We start from the raw sequence: 22,887 nt of genomic DNA, 5'->3' as shown, positions 1-22,887 counted from the left end.
GACTAGAACTGTTATTCAAGACAGCGTACTTGTGAGGATGAGCAAATACTCTGCTTTATGAAGGTTGCCAAATGATGCATTGTTACCCCATCATGGCCAAGGACTCCCCAGCTGTATGTTAGTGACCCACAGTCACCGCCTGCCACGTTCCTTCCTGTCTTTGTGTCAGCAGTGCAGCGTTGTTGTGGCAGGGTTTTGCCTCTGACAGGTGTACGTGGCTGGCCTGGTTGGTCTGGCAGGCAGGCAGGCAGCTGAAGGCGGTGCTCTCTGCCCCAGAGAGGACGGGCTGAGCCCCAGCGTGGTTTCCCCCACGGCTGCAGGGCGCCTGCGCTGAAGCACAGTGGCCGTGGCAGGGAGGGATGCTCCTGCCTGCATACAGCCAGCCCAGAGCTGCCCACCTCTTTGCAGGACTGACAGGGCTCACTGGGCTCTTGGCAAAGATGGGTTGTGCTCATCACAGCACTGTGCTGCAGGCTCCCCTGCACTGGGTGTTAAAGGCAGGGGGGTTCTTTCGGATGCCCTCTGGCTTCCCCAGGCTGCCAGCCAGGGCAGTGATGCACAGCCTGGCAGTGCCCCCGGGGGCCCTGGCAGCCACCCATGAAGGGCTCAGGCTGTGAGTGCCAGTCAGCCCGGGCAGATCCTCTGGCCCTGGCAGGGGAGCCTCTGCCCAGGGCAGCAGAGCCTCCTTTGACACATGGGCATCACCAAGCTGAGGTTCTGTTGATCCCAGCAGGGCAGGTGGCTGCTACTGGGTTGGTGTTCATGGTCTTGGAATAACTTACTGTGCTTACACACTTTCTCTTATTAATGTTCTCTAAAGCCAACAGGCTGTGCTTTGTGGCCCATTTTAGCCTTGGCCACTACCACCTTTTTCTCCCCCTGGCTTTTTCTTCTCACAGCTCTGTTCCCGTGTTACAGCCCAGCCTCCTGGCCCTTGGGGCTTCCTGCACCTCATCCCTGCCCTCTGAGCTTCTGCCTGTCTTGTTCCTGCATGTGCAGAGCAGCATGTGCAGTAGAGTACTTGATGTGCAGAGCAAGCTGTGCAGTCAAGTCATGTGCATGCACAAATCAAAGTCATAGGCTGGAGTGGAGGGTGGCAACAGGCTTACTGCTGCTGGCTGGGAGCAGGAGCTCCCGTTTTCAGCTAATCCCTCCTCTGAAATGAGGGGAAGCAGCTCACAGGAAGTGTGACATGCTTTCAACAGCTCCTGTAATCCCTGAGCTGTCTGTACCCAGTGCAGAGGCCCTTGCCATGAGCTCCATCTGGTGTAGGGTGTGTATGCCTGTTTTCTCATAATGCAGTCACAGCTCTGCCCTTCTGCCAGGTGTGAGTTCAGGCCTTTGATTTTAGGCACCTGTTTGTTTGATTCAAGTGAAAGATTTAATAAACCTGGGGTGTCTGTATTGCCTGTACCTTCACTCTCTTCTGGCTGTCCCCTTTCTACATTGCATTATCTTGCTTGCTTGGGGAAACTTCATGATAATACTTGCATCCTTCCTTTCTTCTTTCTCCTTCCACTGTTCAGTTTAACCTTGTAATTGTTGCTTCTTGCCCACGCAAAACCTCTGGATTTCATGATACTCAGCTACTACAACACCAGGTATTTAACATCTCTCATCTCAGGCACATTGGTTTGACTCTTGCATGTGAATCCTATTGGCAGGACTTGCTGTGAGCATACTCAGAGGGGGTGCTTTGAACCTGCTCTCTGGCAACAGACAAGGGAAGGCTCCTTTTTCATGCGTGGAATTTACTTCCTTTAATGTGGTTCTTGGATTTTACAGGTAGCCTGAGCAGTTTGCCCAATGGAAAAAGACAAGGCCTTAACCCTTTCAGTGAGTATCTTGTCTAAATATTTTCTTTTTTCCTGTGATAAGCATGTATTGCAGAATTCATTCTCCCTTGTTCTCCTATGTTCATGAACAGCAATACAGAAACAGCTGGAAACCAAAGTTGTTCTTAAACTAACATGCAATTCCATTGCATCATTTCAAAGTCCAGCTCTATGTCTTTTGCTGGAACAGACAAATACATTGCTAAGGAATTAGAATAGGGTAAAGCAGCTATGGGATCACTACTCTCCTATCCTACTCTTCCTTCTACTATCAAGCAATAATTTGGGTGATTTGTTGTGTTTACATTACCTTACTCCATGGACAAGTTACCATGAAGACTTCTCTATCATGGTAAAGGTCAGCTCTCCCCTGTATTTTGTGGCATTGAATCACATGGATCCTTTCATCATGCATGAGCAACATCATTTGCTTTGCTTTTAGAACTGCTGCCTCATGGATTTGTTGGGTAGTTCTCATTTTGGATTGTAGGAAGCAGTGAGAAGACCCCCCTGACTATATCTTTTGCCACTTGTTCTATAGCTGTCCCACATATGTCTGGTTAGACTACTTTTTGTGTTGAGGAGACATGGGCTGTGTATTTGTTTAATACCAGAAGTCTTCCTACACCTCTTGCTGTCCTCCTTATCTTTCTGGGGAATGTATCTGGTCCTGGTGAGATGGGCTGAGCAGAGAACTGAAGATAAAGATCAACTACACCTTGTACATTGATGATGTGATGTTTCCTGGTGTGTCCTCCATTCTGAATATGCACTTGAGTTTTGCCTGCTGCTAAAAGCTAAGCCAAAGGCATTTGAACAATTGCTGTGGCCTCAGCCCCTTCCTTGTCACTCAAAGTGCTCAGTGTAGGACAGGTCATCCGCACTCCCGCGCTGCACCACCCTTACAGACATGGAAAACGACCTGTTGTTTCTATGAGCTGGTCATGGAGCACTGCAGGCACCCTCTGCAGAGCTGTGCAGTTGATTGCAACATGGCTACCTGAAATAATTTTGCATTTCACAATATTTGCCCCCTCTGACAGGGCATGTTGATCAGCACTGATCCCAGGGAGGCCTTTTCCCCCAGTGAGGTAACCTTTCCCCTCTTTGAAAATCAAATCCCCATTTTGCTTTCTCTTTAGCATGTTTTCACCTATAATTAATCCACAGAGCTCTAGCTCTGATCCCATAAGAGCTTTGGTTCTTTAAGAACCTTTGGTGAGGGGCTTAACAAAAGCTTTCTGAAGCAAGGCCTCCTCCAAGGCCTGCCTGTCTGCTAGAGGAGGAGGAGGCAGCTGGCTGTGGCTGATGTGGAGATGGTGGCAGGGCAGCCTGGCAGCAGTGGGTTTCTGCATCAGCTGTGCCAGGCAGAAGAGCAGAGCAAGGGATGTTGGACCGGTTATTTCCCTAGACTTCATGCCCATTTCCAAGGAGGGGGAGGAAAGTGGTGTTTGTGTTTAAAAATACGTCAGTCCCTAAGGCTCCATGTGACTCATTCAATGCTTTTTCCAGCAAGGCTGTTTCATTAGCCCCTCGTTGTTTTCAGCCTCACAGCTTACTCTGGCATCTCAGCTTTCTGGGGCCATGGCTTCAGCAGAGGCTATGCTGGATCTTTATCAGTCAGGTTTCATTTTGTTTTAATTTGCCTTTTTCCCTTACTTGTTCTGCTTCTATTCTGGTTTTCCGTCCTTGCCCACCCCACCCTACTCTTTCAGTAGGTCGCCTGGTGTAGCAGCAGAAGACAAGAAGGGAAGGCAGGAGCTGACCCAAAGGAAGAAAAGATCCAGTGACAGATGGACAGACATCTTGCTGCTTGTGAGCAAGCACGCAGCATCAGCAACATCCAGCGTAGCAGAAGTGGCACCCAGAATGTTTGCACTTTTAAAAAATTGGTTTGGGTTTGTTTTTAGTTGCTTTTCGATGCCATTATCTAATACTTTGGAAAGTGGAGGGAAGCAGTATCATGACTTTTAAAAATTGGAACAGCTACTGATGATGTAAAATTGAGTTCACTGGTACTCAAAGAATTTTATATACTGTATATAAATATATATGTAAATTGTACAGTTGTCTTGTACAGGGGTTGGAGTCACTGTTCTGTTCCTCCCTTTGCTTTTGAAGGCTGTTAGGGGTAGAGGGACACTTTGCATTTAATGGATTATAGTAATGCATTCAATTCTGCCACCAAACCATCATCCAGTGCCTAACCTTAACAGCACCTCCAGAAAAGGAGCAGAAACAGCAGAAAGGAGCCAGTGTATCAGCATGAATTGTTCTTGCTGGTGCACACAGTGCCCCAGATGCCAAATGCTTCTTGAGAGCAGCTGAACCCCTTTTCTTACCATAAAGCTCTCTGCAACTCAGGCAATTGGGCTTTTGAAAGCACAGATTTCATGTAAGTATTGGTGCAAAGCTGCTTAAAGTAGGGATAGAAAAGGGTTGTATTAGGCATGTACAGAAGTAGTTTGTGCACCTGTTACAAGCTGGGCAGAGATGAAATACAAATGCATTGCTATTAATGCTCAGATAACATGCTTAGCAAAGATGTGCCATGCCTCTGGAATCTAAAGCTGTAGGAAAGATGTGGGAGCCATAGGCCTGGTAGAGTCAGTAGGGTGAAGTCTTGCATCTTCCACCCTGACAAAGTGTTCATCTGTATGTTGTAGGGCAATAACCATTTTGAGAAGGCTGCTAAAAGCAGCATTAGCCTGCCTTGTGCTTTGCTGAAGAGCAAAGAACTTGTCAGTGCAGACAGACACAGTCGTGCTGCTGGTCCCCAAGGGCCTGCTTTACTTATGCTTCAACAGGACAGCTTGGGCCCTGCTCACTGGTGAAGGTGTGTCAGCAGTGACTGTTCTTGTCCTTGCTGGTTGTGAGTCCAGGCTCTCCTCGGGCACGGTGGTGTGCCTGCCCACTCTGCCTGATTTCCTTTGCCAGTACCTGCAGGGTACAGTGACACTGGGCTGTGATTAGCAGTGACAGTGAAGCCTTGCAGTGAGGAGTATGGTGTTCTTGGAAGCCACAGGGCCTGTGCCAACCACTCGCAGTTTTACCAAAGTTGTTTCTTTGGCCCATAATAGCAATCATAGATTTGGGCAGAGTGTGATGGGACACGCAGTGTTTTGCTTTGTGTATTTCCAGCCACTGGCAGCACTCGCCTCTTCTGAGCAGCCTCCCTTCAGACCTGGTGATCCTTCTGCCATTTATCTCTGGACCAAGAGCCTGTTAGAAGAAACTGTAGTGGAGGTGATGAAATGACATGCTAATATGAGATCACGACAATTACTTGCAACAGCAATAGGTTGCTGTAGAGACTGGACTCATCCCTCAAGGCTCTGTTGCTTTGGTAAAAGATAATGCAACACGGCATCTTTACTCTGTTAGGTCATCATGACAATAGCATGAGATAAATACATCACCAATAAAAAGTATCCTGATGCAGCTAGTTAGTGCTTGTTGACAAAATGGAAAGTTAAAAGAAAAACTAACAAGCCTTTCTATAAATAACTGTTTAAGAGTAGTAAGAACTCTTCTTCTGGGAAGTATGTTTTAGCTAATTAAAACATATGGCATGGTTGAAAACACCTCTGGTAATATTAGAAATATGCATCATACCATCATAGTATAAAGAAGTCATATTTTCGGCAAGAGCAGATCCTGCTGCTGCATCTTCATGGTTTTTCACACACAATATATATGCCTTTTTGGCCTGCAAGCTCCCACCTTCTTGATTGCTTCTTCTATTTTGTTTTGGTTTGTTGTTGTTTTTTAATGCCCTGGGCACATCTTTTGTGTGTTGAAATAATTTGGTTTAGTGTATAGTTAGAAATGTCCATGTCACACTCACTGATCCTATTGTAGGGAGTAAAGAATGAAACCAATTGTATTAAAAAAAACCCTCTCCATTTTAATATTCTAGTTTTAGGAATTAAAAGTTCTGGCTGCTGGGTTGGTTGGTGTTTGGTGGTTTGGGGTTTTTGGGGGGTGGGGTTTTTCTTTGTTTGGTTGGGGATTTTTTTAATGTATAGTTATATCCAGCAGAAACAGACAATTGGATGCCTCTAGGAATTCTACCAGCCAAGCACTGGGGCTGGGCAATGCCCCACAAGATTGTGGGGAGACTGCAGAGCTGCTAAAACTCACTACATCTTCTTCTGGAAATAAACCAACCAGTCACCACTCCTGCTTGTTACATAAATCCTTCTGCTGACCTCCTTTTTCTCATCCTTGTGTCCTTCCCCTCCCAAAGGCCTGCATTCACAAGTGGTTTGCAACTAAAATTGGGTCAGTTCTTCAAGGAAGGCAAACAAGGGTTGGTTAACTTTGGTATTTGTGGGTATTCCTGTTGCTAGTCCAGGGCTGACTTTATGGATGGATTGGGGACCAGGCATTACATTGCTTTCCCCTGTCACAAGACAATTCCGAGTCCCTGCATCCTGACTTGCTGAATTTGCGTGGGTCTCTGAGCAGCTTCCGACAACACTTGCACATTGCTGTGGAAGGCCCAACCAGCATGATGGTGTGATGCCCAGGCAGAGGTCAGGTTACTTGTTCTGGGGTTGTGTTGGAGGATTGTTCAGACCACTCTGGTCCTGATTCACATAGCCCATGCTATGAGCTGTCCAACAACCTGTATTCATCAGATAAGAGCAGTGCCTCAGCTGCCTGCTTGCCCTCTTGGTTTTATTGCCAGTCCACCTGGCTGCTAGGCCAAATTGTCCTTACCTGATGGCTGTAAGCAATCTTCTGTTCTGCCTTGCATCAGTAGCGGCACCTTTCTGAAGCTAGGACACAGTGAGTGTCAGTGTTGTGTCTGAAAGCAGACCCTGGGCATGTGTCTCCTCATCCTTCAAGTCCTTCTGGGCCTCTCCAGCTCTGCTTTGAAGGACAGCTGAAAATGGCTGAACAGAGAAGAGAACCAGGACTCAACAGTGCAAGTCATGTGGTTGTCCTGCCAGAAGTAAAAGCCCTTTCCTCTCTTGCTGATCTTCCAAGGGCTTAGTGTGTTGTAGGAAATTGCATTACAGTGGGATTCATTTGTGTGAAGGCACTGCTTTCCATGGCCTGAGTTTATCTTGAACTTAGCCTGCCCCAGTGCATTTCTGCCTATGGCAAATTTGTTAAACTGAAAGGCATCTGTTTGGTTTTGGTTTTGTAATAAAATAGATAATTTTTGCTCCAGTGTCTTGTGGTGGTTACTTGTTGAATCTTGATTTCTAGTTATGCCTACAGTGCTGTAGGAGAGGGAAGGGGACTTTCCTCCTTGCAGAATCAAGTCTCAGTCTGTGGTTGGGTTTGGAGGTCTGTGGTGTTTCTCCCCTGTGTGTAAGCCTTCAGGCTGAATTAAGCTCCAGCTGCATCTCTGTGGTTTGATGACAGCTGTCTAAATCTGCCCAGCCTGCTTAGAAAGGCTGTGAAGCTTCAGCAGGAGTGATGACTGTAGAAGGTGGGGTCTCGTAGTGGTCTCCCCACACCACGGGGGGGAGATGGGCCCTGCACCTTGCGTGTGCTGGCACCTCCCTTTCACACGGGAGCCTTCATTCTTTGCTTTGCAGCTCATGCCTCACTCATGGGAGCCTGAAATAGCATCTTCTAGCTGCTGTCCAAAACCTTTTAATCCTCAGAGATGGTAAGTAAAAGCCATGCTGGAAAGCTGCTGCTGTTGTAAAGCACAGGTTTTTCTAGGCTAAAAGGGAGTGGCATTCATCAGAGGCTGCAGCACCAGGCCCATGGCACAGGAGGCCACACACTGATCCCTTCGAGTGCATTTGACCAGCTTTGTCATCACTGGCATTTCACTTGATCACATGTAAATCTCTTGCAATGAATAAGGAGCCAACTCATTTATTGCACATGGAAGGCAAGGCAATTGCAGTCCCAGGGGAGGGTTTCTGCTTGTGTGGTAGTCTCATGCTGGTCAGAGAGGGCTCTGCTAAGGCCATAGGTGCAAATTCAACAATAAAAGAAGGAAATGCAGAGGTGTAACACCCAATGTGCATCTGTCAAGAATTAACTGGCAAACCAAGTGAATTTCCTTGTATTACCAAGGGTAACAACTTATTGGACTAAGGGAAGAGCAGTAGTTGTTATCTCTGGGGTTCTGCAAAACTTAACTAAAAACAGGAAAAGGATGTTTTGAAAAAGAAGAAAACAATTCCTTGGCCATGCTTCCTGGTTCTGGAGTCTGCATAAGGTACCCCAAGAGGCCTTCACCCTTTCCCTGGCAGTGGTGCCATTCTGTAAGCAAGTCAAAAGGCCTGAAAAGGGCTTGCTTCTGCCTGTGCTTCCAACAGTGATACTGCCATTCTCTGCCTCCTTCCCCTACCTTTTTTTCCTCTTATCTGGAACATAACTAACACAATCAACGTGCAGAATATTGACCTTCTGACTTCTCAGCAGCCAGCCCTTACAAGCCATTTCAGGCAAAATACCTTGGAAACTGTTCAAAAGCTGATATTAAATGGGACAGAATGATCTGCAGAAGTGATGCTCCTTAGTCTGGAAAACACCTTGAACAGGAAATGGGTTTTAAAAAAGCCATCTTAGGAACCAGGAGTCTTAACAGCGAGTGTTTTGTATGGAATGTTTGCCAAAAAACCCAAGACTGGCTACTTAGGGAAGCAATAAATTTGTAATTCTGCTGAGGGCCTTCTTAATGATTTTAATGGTGGATTTTGTTTTTGGGGCCTTGCCTGTGCACTCCAGGAGTTGTCTAGCTTTCATTCAGGACACACCACAAACTCTGTGCTGTGTGTTGTAGCACAAACCTATATCCCCCTATCCTGTAATAGCATAAATGAACATTTATTCCACATTGTTTTCTTTCAGCACATTGGGACTGGGCTGAGGGTCTCAGCGGAGGCAGAGCAGCCATGCCCTGCTGTGTGCTCAGCCAGCCCACACCCACAGCCCAGGCAGCCGTGCTGGGCTCTCTGCCCCAGCCCAGCTAGACCTGCACAGTGCAGCAGGCACGGGGTGGACACTGGGCACTGAGGGAGGCAGCTCCTTGTGGAGATGGAGGTTTCCACACCTTGCCTCTCTGGTGCCAGCAGGAATAGCTCAGGTCTCCTGCATACAACTCACAACCAGCTGGCCCTGGTTTGGACCTCAGAGTAGTTTCTTGGTACAAGATCTGGGAGTCTGAGGTAGATGAATACAGCTCACCTTATTAAATAAAGAAATTCAGTCCCAGTACAAAACAGATCCTTAACTCATTGCTTTATGGTGTGTGAACAAAGGACTCTGGTGAAAGAAGTTCTTCTGTAGCATCTCTATGGTGTGCTTCAGGCACTTAAAAACTGCAGTTTGAGTGTCCGGTGTCCCCTTTCGCAGCACCGCTCTGGCCTTGCATAGCACCAAGTGCCACTGCTATCTCCCTCAGTCATGATTTTGGCTGGGACCACTGAAGTGATTCCTGCTGGCTTCACCATGTCCGTGAAAAGCTGACACAGCATCTGGCTGAAGAGAGAGAGCTATTTCTGAAGTGACTTGGATGTTCCCACTCTGAGCTGGCAGGTTGTCTCAGAGAAAGCTGTATGAAGGTGGCTGAGGTTGGATTTGTTCACCTGCAGCCTAACATGAAAGTTATTTTTTTCATCTCTGGAGCTGTTAAAATTGTTTCAAGTTAATGGCTTAAACATTGCAAAAATTATCGGAGGACTTTTGCCCACTCTAGGAGACTGCAAAGAAACCTTGTCCCTCTGCAACCACGGAAGTCCACCCCTCCCCAAATACGCCTGCTAACTGTGGAGTGCTCCCGTTTTAAGGAGGCAGAAACTTGATGTTACCTCCTTTTATGTTAACTCCTCCCTTAGCCCAAACCTTAAAACTCCACCCCTGAAATGCCCTATAAAAGCCCCACAACCCTGCCTTTGCCTGGCCATTTGTCTGCTTCCCTCTCCTTGTCCCTGGGGATAACAAATGGATTCTCGAGCTACTTAATAAAATGGAGACCCATCTTGTCTGTTCCCCTGCCAGCATCGGCAGCTGCCACCTCTCTGGACATGATGAACTCTGTAGCTACACACTGCCACAGCTAACCAGATTCTGGACTGTGACAGGAACTTAAGATAAAGGGGATATTATTGTCCAGTCATCCCAGGTCTGGGGAGAAAAATGTGTTCTCCGGTGATACTGGAAGAGAGACGTGAATGCTGATGGCTCCGATGTTCGTGGGGCAAGCTGCAGGTGAACAATCCAGCCTCGGCCACCTTCACACAACTTTTCCTGAGACATCCTGCCAGCTCAGAGTGGGAACATCCAAGTCACTTCAGAAATAGCTCTCTCTTCAGCCAGATACTGTGTCAGCTCTTTTCTGATAAGGAAAGAGGCAAACCCTGTGAGGAGGCTACTGTCTCTTTGTCCTTACTCAAATGAACTCAGCTGTGCTAACTCCCCAGCTGGGGAAGTAAAAGTACCGGGACATTCACACATAGCCTGAAAGTTTTCATCTCTGCTGATGGGCCCTAAAGGACCCAAATCCCTCATGTTAGGGCAGCTGTATTGTCTTAGAAGGTCTCAAAGACTCCTGAACTGATCCACAACATTACATCATCCAGTTGAAACTCCCTGCCCCAGGGAGGTACCTAGGTGTTCCTACCTGAACCGGAGTGAATATAAGCCCAGCAGATGTTGTGTTTTGGGGATTTCTCCCCACCACTTCTTTGGGAGTTCTCCCACCACAAATGGATCCAGTCTGAAACCATCACTTTGACCAAGAGACATGAAAATTGCAACAACTAAGTCTCACTGTGAGGCCTACAGGTGACCTTTCTATTCTTATCCTTTCCTTCTCTTTCTTGCCCATTTTCTTAAGCAGCATTTTTATGCTTTTGTATTGCCATATTACTATACATAACAATAACAAAAAAGGCTGTTTTACAGTGCAACCAAATGGTTCTACAATAAACCTTACATGTGTATATTTACAAACACCACTCATTCAGTGTAATTTCACTCCAGTTTGCCCCAAGGGATCTATAAGCAAAAACCTGGGCTACCCTTGCCTTCTGCAGTGGGTTCTAACAAGTGTTGAGATGTCTGCTGCAAGCTTTTTCTCCTCAAAATGCACTTGGATACCAGGCCTTTGTAAAATGAGTTAATCTCAAAGTACTTAGACTCCAAAAACCCAAAACGTCAAATATAAATGAATTCAGAAAACTCATAGGCAGGATCTGTGAAGAGATGTCCTAAAAGATAAAAGAGATCTGGACACTGATAAAAGGAGTCATAGTCCAAATAAGAAACTATCCTACTGCAAGAGAAATGAAGGGAGTGTAAACACAGATCAATAAAGTGGATCAAGAGCTCTTCAACAGCTTGAGAAGAAAAAATATGTGGGTGTTGGAGCATTGCAGACTACACGTGAGCTGTCAGGGGACTTAAAGAGAGCATGGCAACATCACCTGACTGGAGGTGAAGAAAAACCTAGAGGATCACAAACCTGATATCTCTCTGTGGAAACCTAAAGGAGCAAGCTACTGACCAGTTATTCTCAAATCCTTTAAAGATTTATAAATTTGTAAATAAATGGCAGGAATGGGTTTGTTGAGGTTTCACTACAGACAAATCCTTTCAAACGAATTTGATTCCATTCTTTGACAGGATAACTCGCCTCATGGCTGGGGGGAACAGCACTGGATGTGATATTTCTTGACTTTGGAGAGGCTTCTGGCACTGTCCCAGAAGACGTTCTTGTACATGAACCGAGGAACCGCAGCCCATTTAGGTTGACAATACGTTGAACTCAGTGTCAAAGTCAGAGAACTTTCTGGGGAAATCTTCCCAGTGGTGGTCCAGAGTCCAGATCTAGTCTGTGTTTTCAGCAGTAACTTTTGGGAATTGCTTTGCTATAAATTTTCCTGGTGATACCCAGCATGGGGTGGGGTACTGGGGGAGGTGTCTGTAAGCACCTATATAGGATATGATTGAGTGGTTGATAATTTGAAGAAACAATTTGAAGAAATAATTTCAGCAGAGGCATGGGATGACCTGCCATGGAGCAGCTGTGAGAATCTGCAAATACAAAGTGAGACCCACTGGGCAGCAATCCTGTAGAAGTGACTTCTCAGAGGCTGGAAAAAGAGAAGATGGTGAACCTGAAGGACTGTGCCTCATACAAAATCCTCTTACCATAAGGATAGCAATGAGCTGTTTTCTATGCCCTTGTCAATAAAACAAGAAGAAAAAAAATTAGTGAAGCCAACAGAAACTCCACATTTGGCTTCGCTTTTAGTTTCTGCCCAAGATGCTCCATAAGAAGAGGAGGCAATCAAATCTCTTTTGGTAGCTTTAAGAGCTTATTTGGACACCCCTTGTGTTAATAGAGACACAAAGGTGCTTTGTACAATATGTACATCCTTAGTGCCAAGGATGTGCCACAGGGACTTTCTGAGAATACCTCTGAAGCTTTTGTGTTGAGATGTTATTCCCCCTACAGCTTTTTCATGTACCCAGGTTGTACTCATAATTCCCACAGAAAGGGACCAGTGTTTCTGTAATGGAAGCTTATTTTCTTCAACATTAGAGACATCTTCCTGGGAAGGTATTTGTAACTTTACAATTTACACCCTAAAAAAAATAAATTTTTGTTTGAAGGTTTTATTTCTTTAATTCACCCACATGTCACACACTTCCAGCCTGTGAAGGTTTTTATTGCATTTTTGAAACTGGGCCAATTTCTGAGTGCATGCCCAGCAATGGGTACTGGGTGGGTCAGATTATTCTTTTCGCCACAGCTCCCACTGAGCCTGCCATGTACACAGCAACAGCAATGGTACAGCCTGGGACATGGGTGAGTGCTTGCATTGAAGTGCAGCGGGAGCATCTGCTGAGCTCATCCACACCACATCATGCCTTTAGACCCTACATCTAAGCTCAAACTACACCCCAGGCCACATGTGGGTAAGTGCAGTGTGGAAAAGGCACCAAGAGTATCTGCTGTTGGCAGTGGGGCAAAAGTGTGAGCAAACCCCACCAGCCACCTGCAGGGATGCCCTGGGGGCCTTGGGGCTGGTCTGCCCCTGCCACCTACCTCAGGGCAAAGCCCAGATCTCCTGCATGAAGGGAAGGCAGGGAGGAGGGATAAATCCACTCCTGGTGTTAATTATCTATATATTTTAAATTACTCATTTGAATGCCAGGAGGCACTCAATCCTCTCCTGTGACAGAGGCAGGTTGGGAGCACTGTGTGCTCTGCTGGGCGCTAAGCGGCACTGGCACACACAGCTCTGTCATTAGCAAGCTGGCTGTGCTGGCACATGCACACGGATGACAACGTCATTAAAAATATTTTTTTCCATCTAATACTCCAAAGGTTATTCTTGGTGACAAGCGCTTTCCAGCTTGTGGCCAGGGATGAGCAACTGCTAATCCCATTTGTGCAGGCTGGCTCCTACACAGAGGCCATATTCAAGCATGACCAGATCTCTTGGAAGCCTTTCTGTTACCATCTAGATCTACACCTATGTCCTATGTCCTAAGAGATGGATGAGGTGAACTGGAGGTGAACAAGGGTGGTGTTGCCTCTAGTTTATCTCACCAGTGTCCAGGTACAACAATACCATGTGTCCTCCAAAATGTTTTCCCAAAGCAAAGGGCTATGCTTGTGGAGACATGCAGGTAGGCATCATCCCACTATAGCAGCTGAAACCTGGAGAGGCACATGCAGCTGATGGGGGCTTCTCCTTGCAGCTGGTACTCTGAAGAGGCATCCTGTTGGTACCTAGGGAAGGAGAGTAGCGGAGGGGTCCTTCCATGCCAGTCTAGCAGCCCCAGACATGGAATAAGAGGAAAAATGCTTCACAGAATATTTTTGTGGTTTGTCTGAGCTTGTCCAGAACAGGTCTGATCACACCAACACCACAGTAATTTCCAGAAAGGTGACAAAGCCCAATCCACATGCTGCAATTGCCTCCTTCCTAACTTAAAACCTTTGCTGAATGTCTCTAACAATTTCTCACTGTATTGTACCACTACAGATTCCTGATGCTTGCACACCCCTCTTACTCATTTCAGCTTTCTCTGGCTTGGCCCCTTTGGTTCTGGATCTAAGCCTCAGAACCTGTGGGGACCAGGATACCTCTGTGCAGCAGTGGCAGCAAACCAGCACCAAAGGGCCCCAACATGCTGTAGTAGAGATGGCCACAACACTCAGAGAGCTTCAGTAAAACTTCAGAAGGCTTCAAGCATTAGCACATTGTTATCTAGAAGTCTTGCACACCTTTTCTCTGTAGCCTCCCATGGGCAGCTCCACACAGCTCTGGCTCTTTCTCTCTTCTCCCTTCTGTAGCTGAGGCTTGCTCCTTCCTGTCCCTAGCACAGCCACCTAACCCTGTCTGTCCCTCACACAACATCTAACCCTGTCTGTCCCTCACACAACATCTAACCCTGTCTGTTCCTCACACGACCTCCTGTCCCTTCCTCCTCACAGCACAGCCAGCAGACTCCAAGTGACTCCGACCAGCAAACTCACTCTTTGTCACACCCATGGCTGTGAGGGCAAGGCTGTTCCCACTCTTGGGTAATTAACACAGCTGCAATATATCAAAGGCAAGACTGCCTTCAGCACTATCTCTGTGTCTCCCCACACCAACAGGCCCCCAAAACCCCTCTTGGTCCCATCACTGCAGTCAATGAACCAGAGCCAGAGCTGGCACTTGTGTGTTTCCCTTAGGTCAGAAGCTGATGTGCTTTCTTTGGGCAGGAGCTGTCCAGCAGGGCAAGAGGTGGGAAGTGACCCCACATGCCTGTAGAAAGTGGTGGGAGTGTGCAGTACCCAGTAGGGTACTCTTTGTGGCTTTGCCAAGGTCTGGCTGCCAGGAAGTGATGGCCAGGGCAGCCTTTCCTACTGCATGAGTGCCCAGCTGGGAATTCTTCCATCCCACTTGGTCATTTGGCATTGCACTGTCTGGAGCCCAAGCCTCACTCTCCCCTGGAACCCCATAAGTGGGCCCCATGCTGCCAGGCAAAGATAGGAGACTGGGCTTATGGGCTGCACCAGCTGCCCCTATGCTTCAGAGGGCAGGTAGGAACAATTGTAGCTCAAGGGCCATTGCAAAGGTCATTCTGAAGGTCAGGTGTCCAAATACAAGTGGAAAAAATCACTCAGTGATGACACTGGGTGAGGAGGCAGCATGACACTGGCCAAAACTGGGACACAGTTCCTGGAGAGCTTTTGGGGGACAAGTCAGTGTCTCTGCAAAACTTCTTTACCCAAAGGCTGATTTCTGACCAGCACCCATGCAGTGCAGCATCACCAGGACAGCAAAAAAGCTTGTGGGGTGCTGTGGGTGCCCTCTGTGGCAACAGTGATGGGAAGGCAGCCAGAGGTACCACTGACCCCACACCACGCATGGTCCTCAGACTACGTCCCCATACCATGGTAGGCCCCAGGGACAAAGCAGCTCCTTTGATCCCCTTGGCTTTTCCCTCCTGATGTCAGATGTGTTATTTACTCTCAACCACAGCAGTGATGCAGGGGAGGAGGCAGAAAGGGAAGATGTGCAGCCCAAAGCACGAGGGCTGCAGGGAGGGGCCAGCAGCTGTTGGGAAGCTGATGGGAGAAACAAAGGGGAAAGATCAGCAGCAACAAAAAAAAGCAGCAAAACCTCCTCTCTGCCAGCTACACAGGGGCAAGGGCTGCAGGGCCCTCCCAGCAGTACCAAACCAGAGGGCTGGGGTGGTGGGATGGGGGAGCAAACCTGCCAGAGCCATTGCAACAAAGTCCAGGCAGCCGCCCCAAGGAAAAGAGAAGCAAGCAGATAGCTAGACCCGAAATGAAACAACAGCTTCAGGAAAAAAAATCCCCAAAGGCACCAAACCTGTTGTGGTTTTTTTTAGCTTGCATATTTTTAATGGAGTAAAAAAAAATAAAATAAAAGGAACATGCCACAGATGTCAGGCTGGTGCAGATCAGCCTTCTGCATGGAGGGCACCAGGGGCCCCAGAGAGTTCCCTCATGGCAGCCAGCCCTACCCCCGCACCCCTTCCCTGCTGCCAGCTGGAGGAGGAAGTGATGAACAGCACACGGTGGATACAGCACAAGCACAGAAGAGGAGCACAGCAGCGCCCCAGGCTGGGCTTTAGCCAGGGACGGCTATGCTGGCACAGGTAAAATAAAAGCTCAACAGACTCTGTATGCCCCAATTCAAACCAGCAATAGTAACAATCCCCCCGTGAGAGCTGCACTTTAAACCCCCACAAAGAACATTTGGGGACTCCTGTAGTTTTTCTTTTAGTGTCACACATATGAGCTCACGGGCTGATGGGCCACGTGGCAGTGACAGCAGCTGCTCTTGCAGCCAGAAGGACCAGCAAGCTCGGTGGGAGCCTGGCCTTGGGGTCTCTTGCCCATCTTTTTCAGGCCCTTCTCCAAAGGCATGGCAAAGGGAGGCTAAGGAGGCAAGGTGTTGGCTGCTTGTTAGCTTCAAACCCAGTGGCTTTCACTCATGGTGAGCTCCCACCAACAAAGCTCTGGCTGCTCATCTGAGAAGGATCCCTCTTCTCTGCCTCATGTATACACATTTATATATAGACATCTGATAAACATTTTGTATGAAAATAAATACTTCATCTGTGTTTTAAGAACCATCCTTGCCTCCATCTAGTCACGTGCTATAATGTTACATCTCTTTTTGTCCATGACAATCTTGTTCCCATTGCTTTTTCCCTAACCCATGGGCACCTCCTCCCTGCCTCCTGGGGCAGCCAAAAGCACTGCAGCAAGCAGAACTGAACCTTTTGGCAGCCCCTCTCTTACTTGCTGCCTCCCAAAGTTTAGCTTATTTTAGGGAACTTGATGAAAATGGTTCCCTTATACAGCACCTGTTTCATGATAGAAGAAATGATCTTCATCTCAACAACACTTTACAAAGAGTAGGATTTTAACATTCTCTTCCAGGGCTCTCATTAAGAAATATGTTTCTAGATAGCACTGTTTATATAGATATAGGTATAGTTTTTATTTATTTTATTACCAACCCAACATTTCAATTTGCAGCTGTTGATGTAACTCATGACATACTCTCATGGTGGTGGGTTTTTTCTTCTTTATCCTTAAAAAGAAACACATTTCAAATTAAAATGATGCTTTTTTTGTCTGTCTGGTGTTCCTAAAAGGTACTTGAGATGATGTAGGAGTCCTGACGTGGGTGGCAGTTTTTAAGCCCGTACCTGTCAATGGCCACCAGCGAGGTGTGGGTGCTGTGAAAAACGGGGTAGCGACAGAATGGAAGGGCAGCCACGCCACGGCTCTGGGTGGGATGGTGCTGGGAACATATGGGCACGCTATCCAGGTTTTCCTGAATTCATTTCCACCTCTCAGCAGGAGGACCACGCAGCCAACCTGCCACCACCACCATCCCAAGGAGCCTGTGCTGCTTTCCCTGTCCCCCTTGCTCCCCCCAGAGCAGGGTGTTTTATTTCTTTAACAGTTGTAAATTAACATAATTTTCTCTCCCTGCAGTACCACGAGCTCAAAGTTAATTATACAAAGAGAAATGCCATAGTCAAAATATACATGACACGTATTGTATTAGAGGGTTGGGGGTTTTTTTCCTTCCTTTTTTCTTAGCCCAGGCAGGTGATTGAGATGCTACATGCTCCAGCTTTTGTCACTAAATGTGTGTGACTGTGTGTCTGTGTTTGTATTAAAAATATATCAGTCTTGTGATGTTCTTAAAAAAGAAAGAAATGGAAGGCGGCAGGGGAGGAAATGGGTAATAGTGAAAAAGTTTTTTGACTGTGTCACAGTCTTTTGAGGCTTCAGAAATACACATGTTCAATTCCAGCACTGACGGCAGCTTGAAGCTTTGAGTTAAACTTTTTAACATTTTTCGGACTAAGTAGTGAAAAAGAAAAAAAAAAAAAATCAGCGTGCTCCCCCAGAACCAAAAAACCCGAGCAAACAGAAAAAAAAAGAAAAAAACCCCACAAATTCCTGAACCAGACTTCTGCAATTCTCAACTAGTAAAAATAAGGAAACATCTCCTTACAGTGGAGGGGTGCTCGGCAGGAAAGGACATGACCCCCTATGGGAGAGGTGGCCTTTAGAGATGGTTGAAACTTCATCATTTCATTGAATAGGGTCAGTGCCTGGGTTTATTGTGTTTTATTTCAACACTTGCCATTGTTGCTTTCTTTAGTACCGTTTTTGGATGGGTTTTGTCTCTGTTTTTTTCACTCTGCGATGGTTTTGCCCTTCTTGGCGCACAGCTGTCCGACCGTCCGGGCAGTGGCAGCCCCGGCAGACAGCCGTAGCCCCCGGTGAAACCGCAATTCCAGGACTGGTGTCCGGTGAGGTAACGGAGGAGGCGGTCCCTCCCCCAGCAGCGCCGTCCCTCCACCGCCTAAAACCCCTTGATGTAGCAATAGGCCTCCAGGGTGGCGAAGAGGATGTAGAGCAGCCAGAGGCTGACGAAGAGCAACGTTGTGGCCACTTTGCAGCCCCGGGGGCCGCCCAGCTCCCCCCCGAGGTGGGGTCGCCGGCGGTAGAGGAGAACGCTGATGCAGATGAAGGCGAAGATGGTGAAGAGGGTGACAGAGAATGCCAGGGTGCCTGCTGACACCTGGAACTCCTGCCCCTGCGACGCCCAGTAGATGGCTGCCACTGACCATGCCAGCCCGATGCCCAGGAAGACGTTGACAGCGTTGCTGCCTGTGACATTGGTGATGGAGGCATCAGCGTACATGTCCTGGATGGCTGCGGCTTTGCTGGCGAAGGTGTCTGGGGTTGAGGGAGAAGGGAAAGAGAAATCACTGGGAGTCCTGTTGCCATGAGTTTTCCTAGTTTGCTGAGCGTTCATACTAAAGTAGAAGTGTGCAGCTTCTCACGCTCTTTTCATGTAAATATCAGCTATGTTTTATAAACATAGCCTTTGTTTTCACATTCCATGCTGGGACAAACAAGACTGTGTGAGAGTCCCCTTGACCAATAAGTTGAGAAGTGGGACTGTTAACTCTCCAATCTATAGTCATCTTGCCAGAAGTATATAATAGGAAGAATAAACTAAGTGTGGGCTCTCCTGCCTGCTGCTCTGTTGAACCCAGGCCTCTGTCTCCTGAGTGTCCTTATCTAGCTAAGCTCACAGTGATAGAGTCCAACAGGAGAAACAGACAACCCTTCGTGTCTGGGGGACAAGGGAGGCTCAGGAGTGGCACCAGCCAGGTTAGGACATGGACCAAGAGGTGCACAATCCCCTCCTAGGATCAGAGATCCCATTTTGCCACAAAGCAGGGTGCAGACCTTGCCTGGGGACAGGGCTTTGAGGATACCCTTCCCAGCCTGAACCCCGTGCCATGACAGAGCTTCTCCCCTGAAATCAGGAGCATCTCCAGAGGACTCACCTCCCACCCTGCTCCCTCCCCACAGCCACCCCACCTGGTACAGAAGTGCCGAAGGCGACGAAGACGACGGCGGTCACCGAGTCCTTGAGGCCAATGGTGCAGCCAAAGTGGGAGGCGAGGTCACCGATGACGGCCGTGAGCATGCCGATGATGAGGATGGAGACGACGAAGCAGGCCCAGCCATTGCAGTACTCGGTGGGGGGCACGCAGGCAAACAGCACCTTCCAGAACACTGTCAGGAAGTGCATCACGTAGTCAAAGCAGGATGGCAGGCGCTCCTCACCAGACTCATCCTCATCCTCATCTCCTGCTGCAAACAACATGGAAGGAGAGGTCCAGCATTCACTTCACTGGGGCAGCTTGTGCTTGTCTCCTCCACCCCAGGGCTCCAGGAATTCTGCTCTACTAGACCAAGGTAGTGCTGTGCTGGCCATGACAGTGAATTCAGGGAACACCAGGTCCTTCAGTGATGGGTGAGGCTTGGCAAAAAGAATGTCTACCAGCCACCCCAGAGCCTTCAGGGATGGGGACTGATGTAGTGGGGTGTTGTATCCACAGAGGGGCAGCCATTTCCCCATCCACAGGCAGTCACATAGGAGGGTGTCAGCCTGTGTAGATCACTGCTGAGTGGCATGAAGAAATTACACAGGTAAGGGATGTTTTGGGCCAAAACTAGCAGAAACTAATAGAATTGGGAAACTGGAGAGATCTTTTGATCCTCCTGCTCCAGAGCATGGGCTGGGCCATCCATTGCCTCCTCTACAACTAGGTGGAAAACCTCTTTGGGGCAAAGCCAAACCAGTCATCAGAAAGATGCCCAACTGCCATTAATGGCATAGATGTGCCTAAAATACCTTCCCCACAACTGCCTGGCTCTGAAAGCAGTGAGCTCTCTCATCAGGCAACAGCTAGCAGGTCTCAGCCTTTTCCTTCACCAGCTGCTGCCTCATGAGGCAACATATCCATGTGGTAACCCTCCCTACTCCCAGGAACTCTACTAGCTATGACAGGACATTTCCCAGTAAGAGCTACCTGCACTGGCCAGGCTCCCAGCCAGGATGGGATTCTGCTGCCTGTACACTGCTCATCAGATCACTGAAGCAGCAGGAGCACTGCCAGCTGATGCAGCCTTTGAAAACTGGCCTTCTGGAGGGCTCTGCAGCAAAAGATGGATCTCCTGGGCTCCTCACTAATGCACCTGCAAAAGCCCACTATATTTGGAGCAGAGGAGCTCTTTGGACTGGCTTTGCTGATGGGTCACCACAGCTGAGCATCCCTGACCAGGGAGATGCTGCCATTCCAGCCTGCATGAATCCTGTGGATGGTTGTATGGATTTTCTGATGTCCCTCTCACCTGCGCTCACAGTAATGGCCTCCATGAACTGGTCCCTCCAGGAATGTGTCCCTACAACCAAAGCCAGGTTTGTCTTCCTAATCAGCTTGTCCACGGTGCTCTGTTGTGGGAATAAAGATGCACAGCAATTAAACCAGCTGCTAGTGGGCAAGGATGATCTTGCAGTGCACTGTGGTCTCACAGACCCTTTCCAAACTGTGGAAGTGTCCTACCAGCTAGATTAGCCCATGACTAGGGTTTAGCCCACCTTCTCCCTGGACTGGCTGATCCAACATTCACCAGAGCCAGCTCGTTTGCCACACCTCAATCTTGATAAGGTTCCTTCTTCCCTCAACCCTGCCTCACCAGAGACAGCTTTGCTTCTGCATCCTCCTGCCCACTGGCTTCTTCTGCTTCCAGCAGGGCCTTCTCGCCCTTCTCCCTCCACCCCCACCAACCAGAAGCTGCTACTTTTGACATTTCTTGTAGACTTCACCCACCCTTTACTGCATTATATACTTCTTTTCCTCTCTCAACAGCCCTTTCCCTACACATGCTGTCTCCTCAGTCCTGCTCTCCAAGGCTGCTCAACAGTGCCACATGGCTTTCCCCTCCTAGAGGACCCCCAAGACACCTACTGACCTTGAACTCATAGGACTCCTCAATGATGACTTCTAGTTTGGGGTGCTCGCCGAGTATTGGCTTGCCCATCTCTGCAATTCTCTTGGCTTCCTCCTCTTCAACTGTCATCTTCCTCTCAGCCACCTCTGTGAAAGCAAGGCCAACACCAAGCTGTGGGCAGCAGCCCTGGACCTCCAGGGCACCATGGGGACTTGTCTGCAGGGCCTGAGCATGGGCTTCTGCAGCCCCCTCACAGCTTGCTAAATTCATACAGCAGTTTGGGGGACAGTGGTGGGGTGTTGGATCATAGAAACAGAAGACTAAGTTTTCTGAATATCAGTCACCAAGAACACAGGTAACATGTTTTTAGTTTATTAACAAAAAAACCCTTTAATGTTTCTTCAGTCTGGTTGGTGCTCTCCGTTGACACACACTCTCCCATCACCCCCTTCAGCAGCCACAGTTTTGGGGAGACCGAGGTACCAAATAATTCTGCCATTTGGCAGAAGTGCCCTTTAAGACACTTCTAACACCCTGATGTGCTCCCTGATTTGAAGAAGAGACAGAGCCTTTTTTCCCCCTTTTGAGTAGAAAATCATGGTTGGTTTCTTGTGCCACTCAGTGCTTGATCTAACACTCAAACACACAGTCACAACCACACATAAAGCACACATGAATTGGAAAAATGAACAAGAAGAAAGTAATGAAACAAGTAGTTTGTTCCTTTCATAATGCTGTGAGGGTGCAAAGGCATTGGAACACGTCCAGAGAAGATGTGAATGCCCTGTCCCTGGAAGTTCAAAACCAGGTTGGATGTGGTGTTTGAGCAACCTAGGGAAAGGTCCCCATAGGAGCGGGGCTGAAACCAGATGATCTTCAAGGTTCCTTCCAACATATTCCATTCTGTAATTCTATATTTTGTTTCTGCTGAAGGAAACTAAACCAGGGTCAGCAGCATGCTGAGGTGACCCAGTGTCAGGCTCAATCTTGCTGATGACCCAGCTAACCCAGCAAGGTGCCTCAAGAGGATTCTGGCTGCCCAGATGTGAAGGAGCATCCCAACCAGCTGGAAGGGTTCCCTAGCAGTGTCCCTAGTCCTGGCCTAGGTCTCCTCTTCCACCCACATGCCTAAGTGCAGGCACATGCTGATGGGCTCTCTGTAAAACTGACATCTCAAGAAAGGGGCTGGGTTCCCTCTGGATTTCCTGTGCCTGACCAGTCAGGGTGTACAAGCTGCAATACAGGGCTCAGCTGAGCCTGGGAGTGGGAGCTGGAGCTCTTTAGGGAGGACATATCACAAAGGCAGAGCATCTTGTTCTGGCTAAGCAGTGGGTCAGATATTACCTGAGGTTTCCTGCAGAGGTTACAAATGCCCAGGTAATGCCTCAGATGTGATTAATCTCATGTGGACTCCAGCAGATCTCATACTTCACACTAAAACTCACACAGAAATTATGCGATCCCAGTGAAATCTATTTATAAACTCTGACTTCTCTCTTCATCTGCCTGGCTAGATTGACTGCAAAGACTGTAAGCCTTGCAAGACCTTCAGAGTTTATAAAACATATAACTGCTGTGGCAGGTGACATTATTATAACCCATCACAGAAACAGAAAAGTTGCATCCATCATTTGAAGTCAATGACGTACATCAAAACCATCACTGCCAAGCTCCAAGACAGCGTCGCCTGGATTTAGGAATCCCCATAAATTTAGAAAAAAGATTACAGAGACAGAGGAGCACAGCACCCAGAGA

General features: G+C 48.0%; 2 protein-coding genes across 4 annotated transcripts in view; one reads left to right on the top strand and one right to left on the bottom strand.

Annotated features, from left to right (window-relative positions):
- SMOC1 (SPARC related modular calcium binding 1) overlaps positions 1–7,019 on the top strand; it is a 131,395-nt gene extending 124,376 nt beyond the window's left edge. For 2 of the 3 annotated variants that reach the window (XM_063398710.1, XM_063398707.1), the window contains exons 12-13: positions 1,786–1,836; positions 3,551–7,019. In XM_063398710.1, the coding sequence (XP_063254780.1) occupies positions 1,786–1,836; positions 3,551–3,567 (68 nt within the window). In that variant the 3' untranslated portion in view covers positions 3,568–7,019. The remainder of the gene's footprint in view (positions 1–1,785; positions 1,837–3,550) is intronic. The other variant, XM_063398709.1, reaches the window with a different exon arrangement.
- Positions 7,020–16,840: 9,821 nt separating this feature from the next.
- The window catches only part of SLC8A3 (solute carrier family 8 member A3), a 92,698-nt gene continuing 86,651 nt past the window's right edge, over positions 16,841–22,887 (bottom strand). Inside the window, exons 3-6 of the mRNA XM_063398706.1 lie at positions 21,154–21,278; positions 20,533–20,632; positions 19,213–19,488; positions 16,841–18,558 (exon numbers count right to left, since the gene is read on the bottom strand). Coding sequence (XP_063254776.1) covers positions 18,182–18,558; positions 19,213–19,488; positions 20,533–20,632; positions 21,154–21,278 — 878 coding nt within the window. The 3' untranslated portion in view covers positions 16,841–18,181. The remainder of the gene's footprint in view (positions 18,559–19,212; positions 19,489–20,532; positions 20,633–21,153; positions 21,279–22,887) is intronic.

This window comes from Prinia subflava, chromosome 5 (assembly GCF_021018805.1).
Source record: "Prinia subflava isolate CZ2003 ecotype Zambia chromosome 5, Cam_Psub_1.2, whole genome shotgun sequence".
In the NCBI taxonomy this organism is placed as follows: Eukaryota; Metazoa; Chordata; class Aves; order Passeriformes; family Cisticolidae; genus Prinia; species Prinia subflava.
The sequence above is the reverse complement of the archived record's forward strand: the minus strand, read 5'-3'. Positions and strand labels throughout refer to the sequence as shown.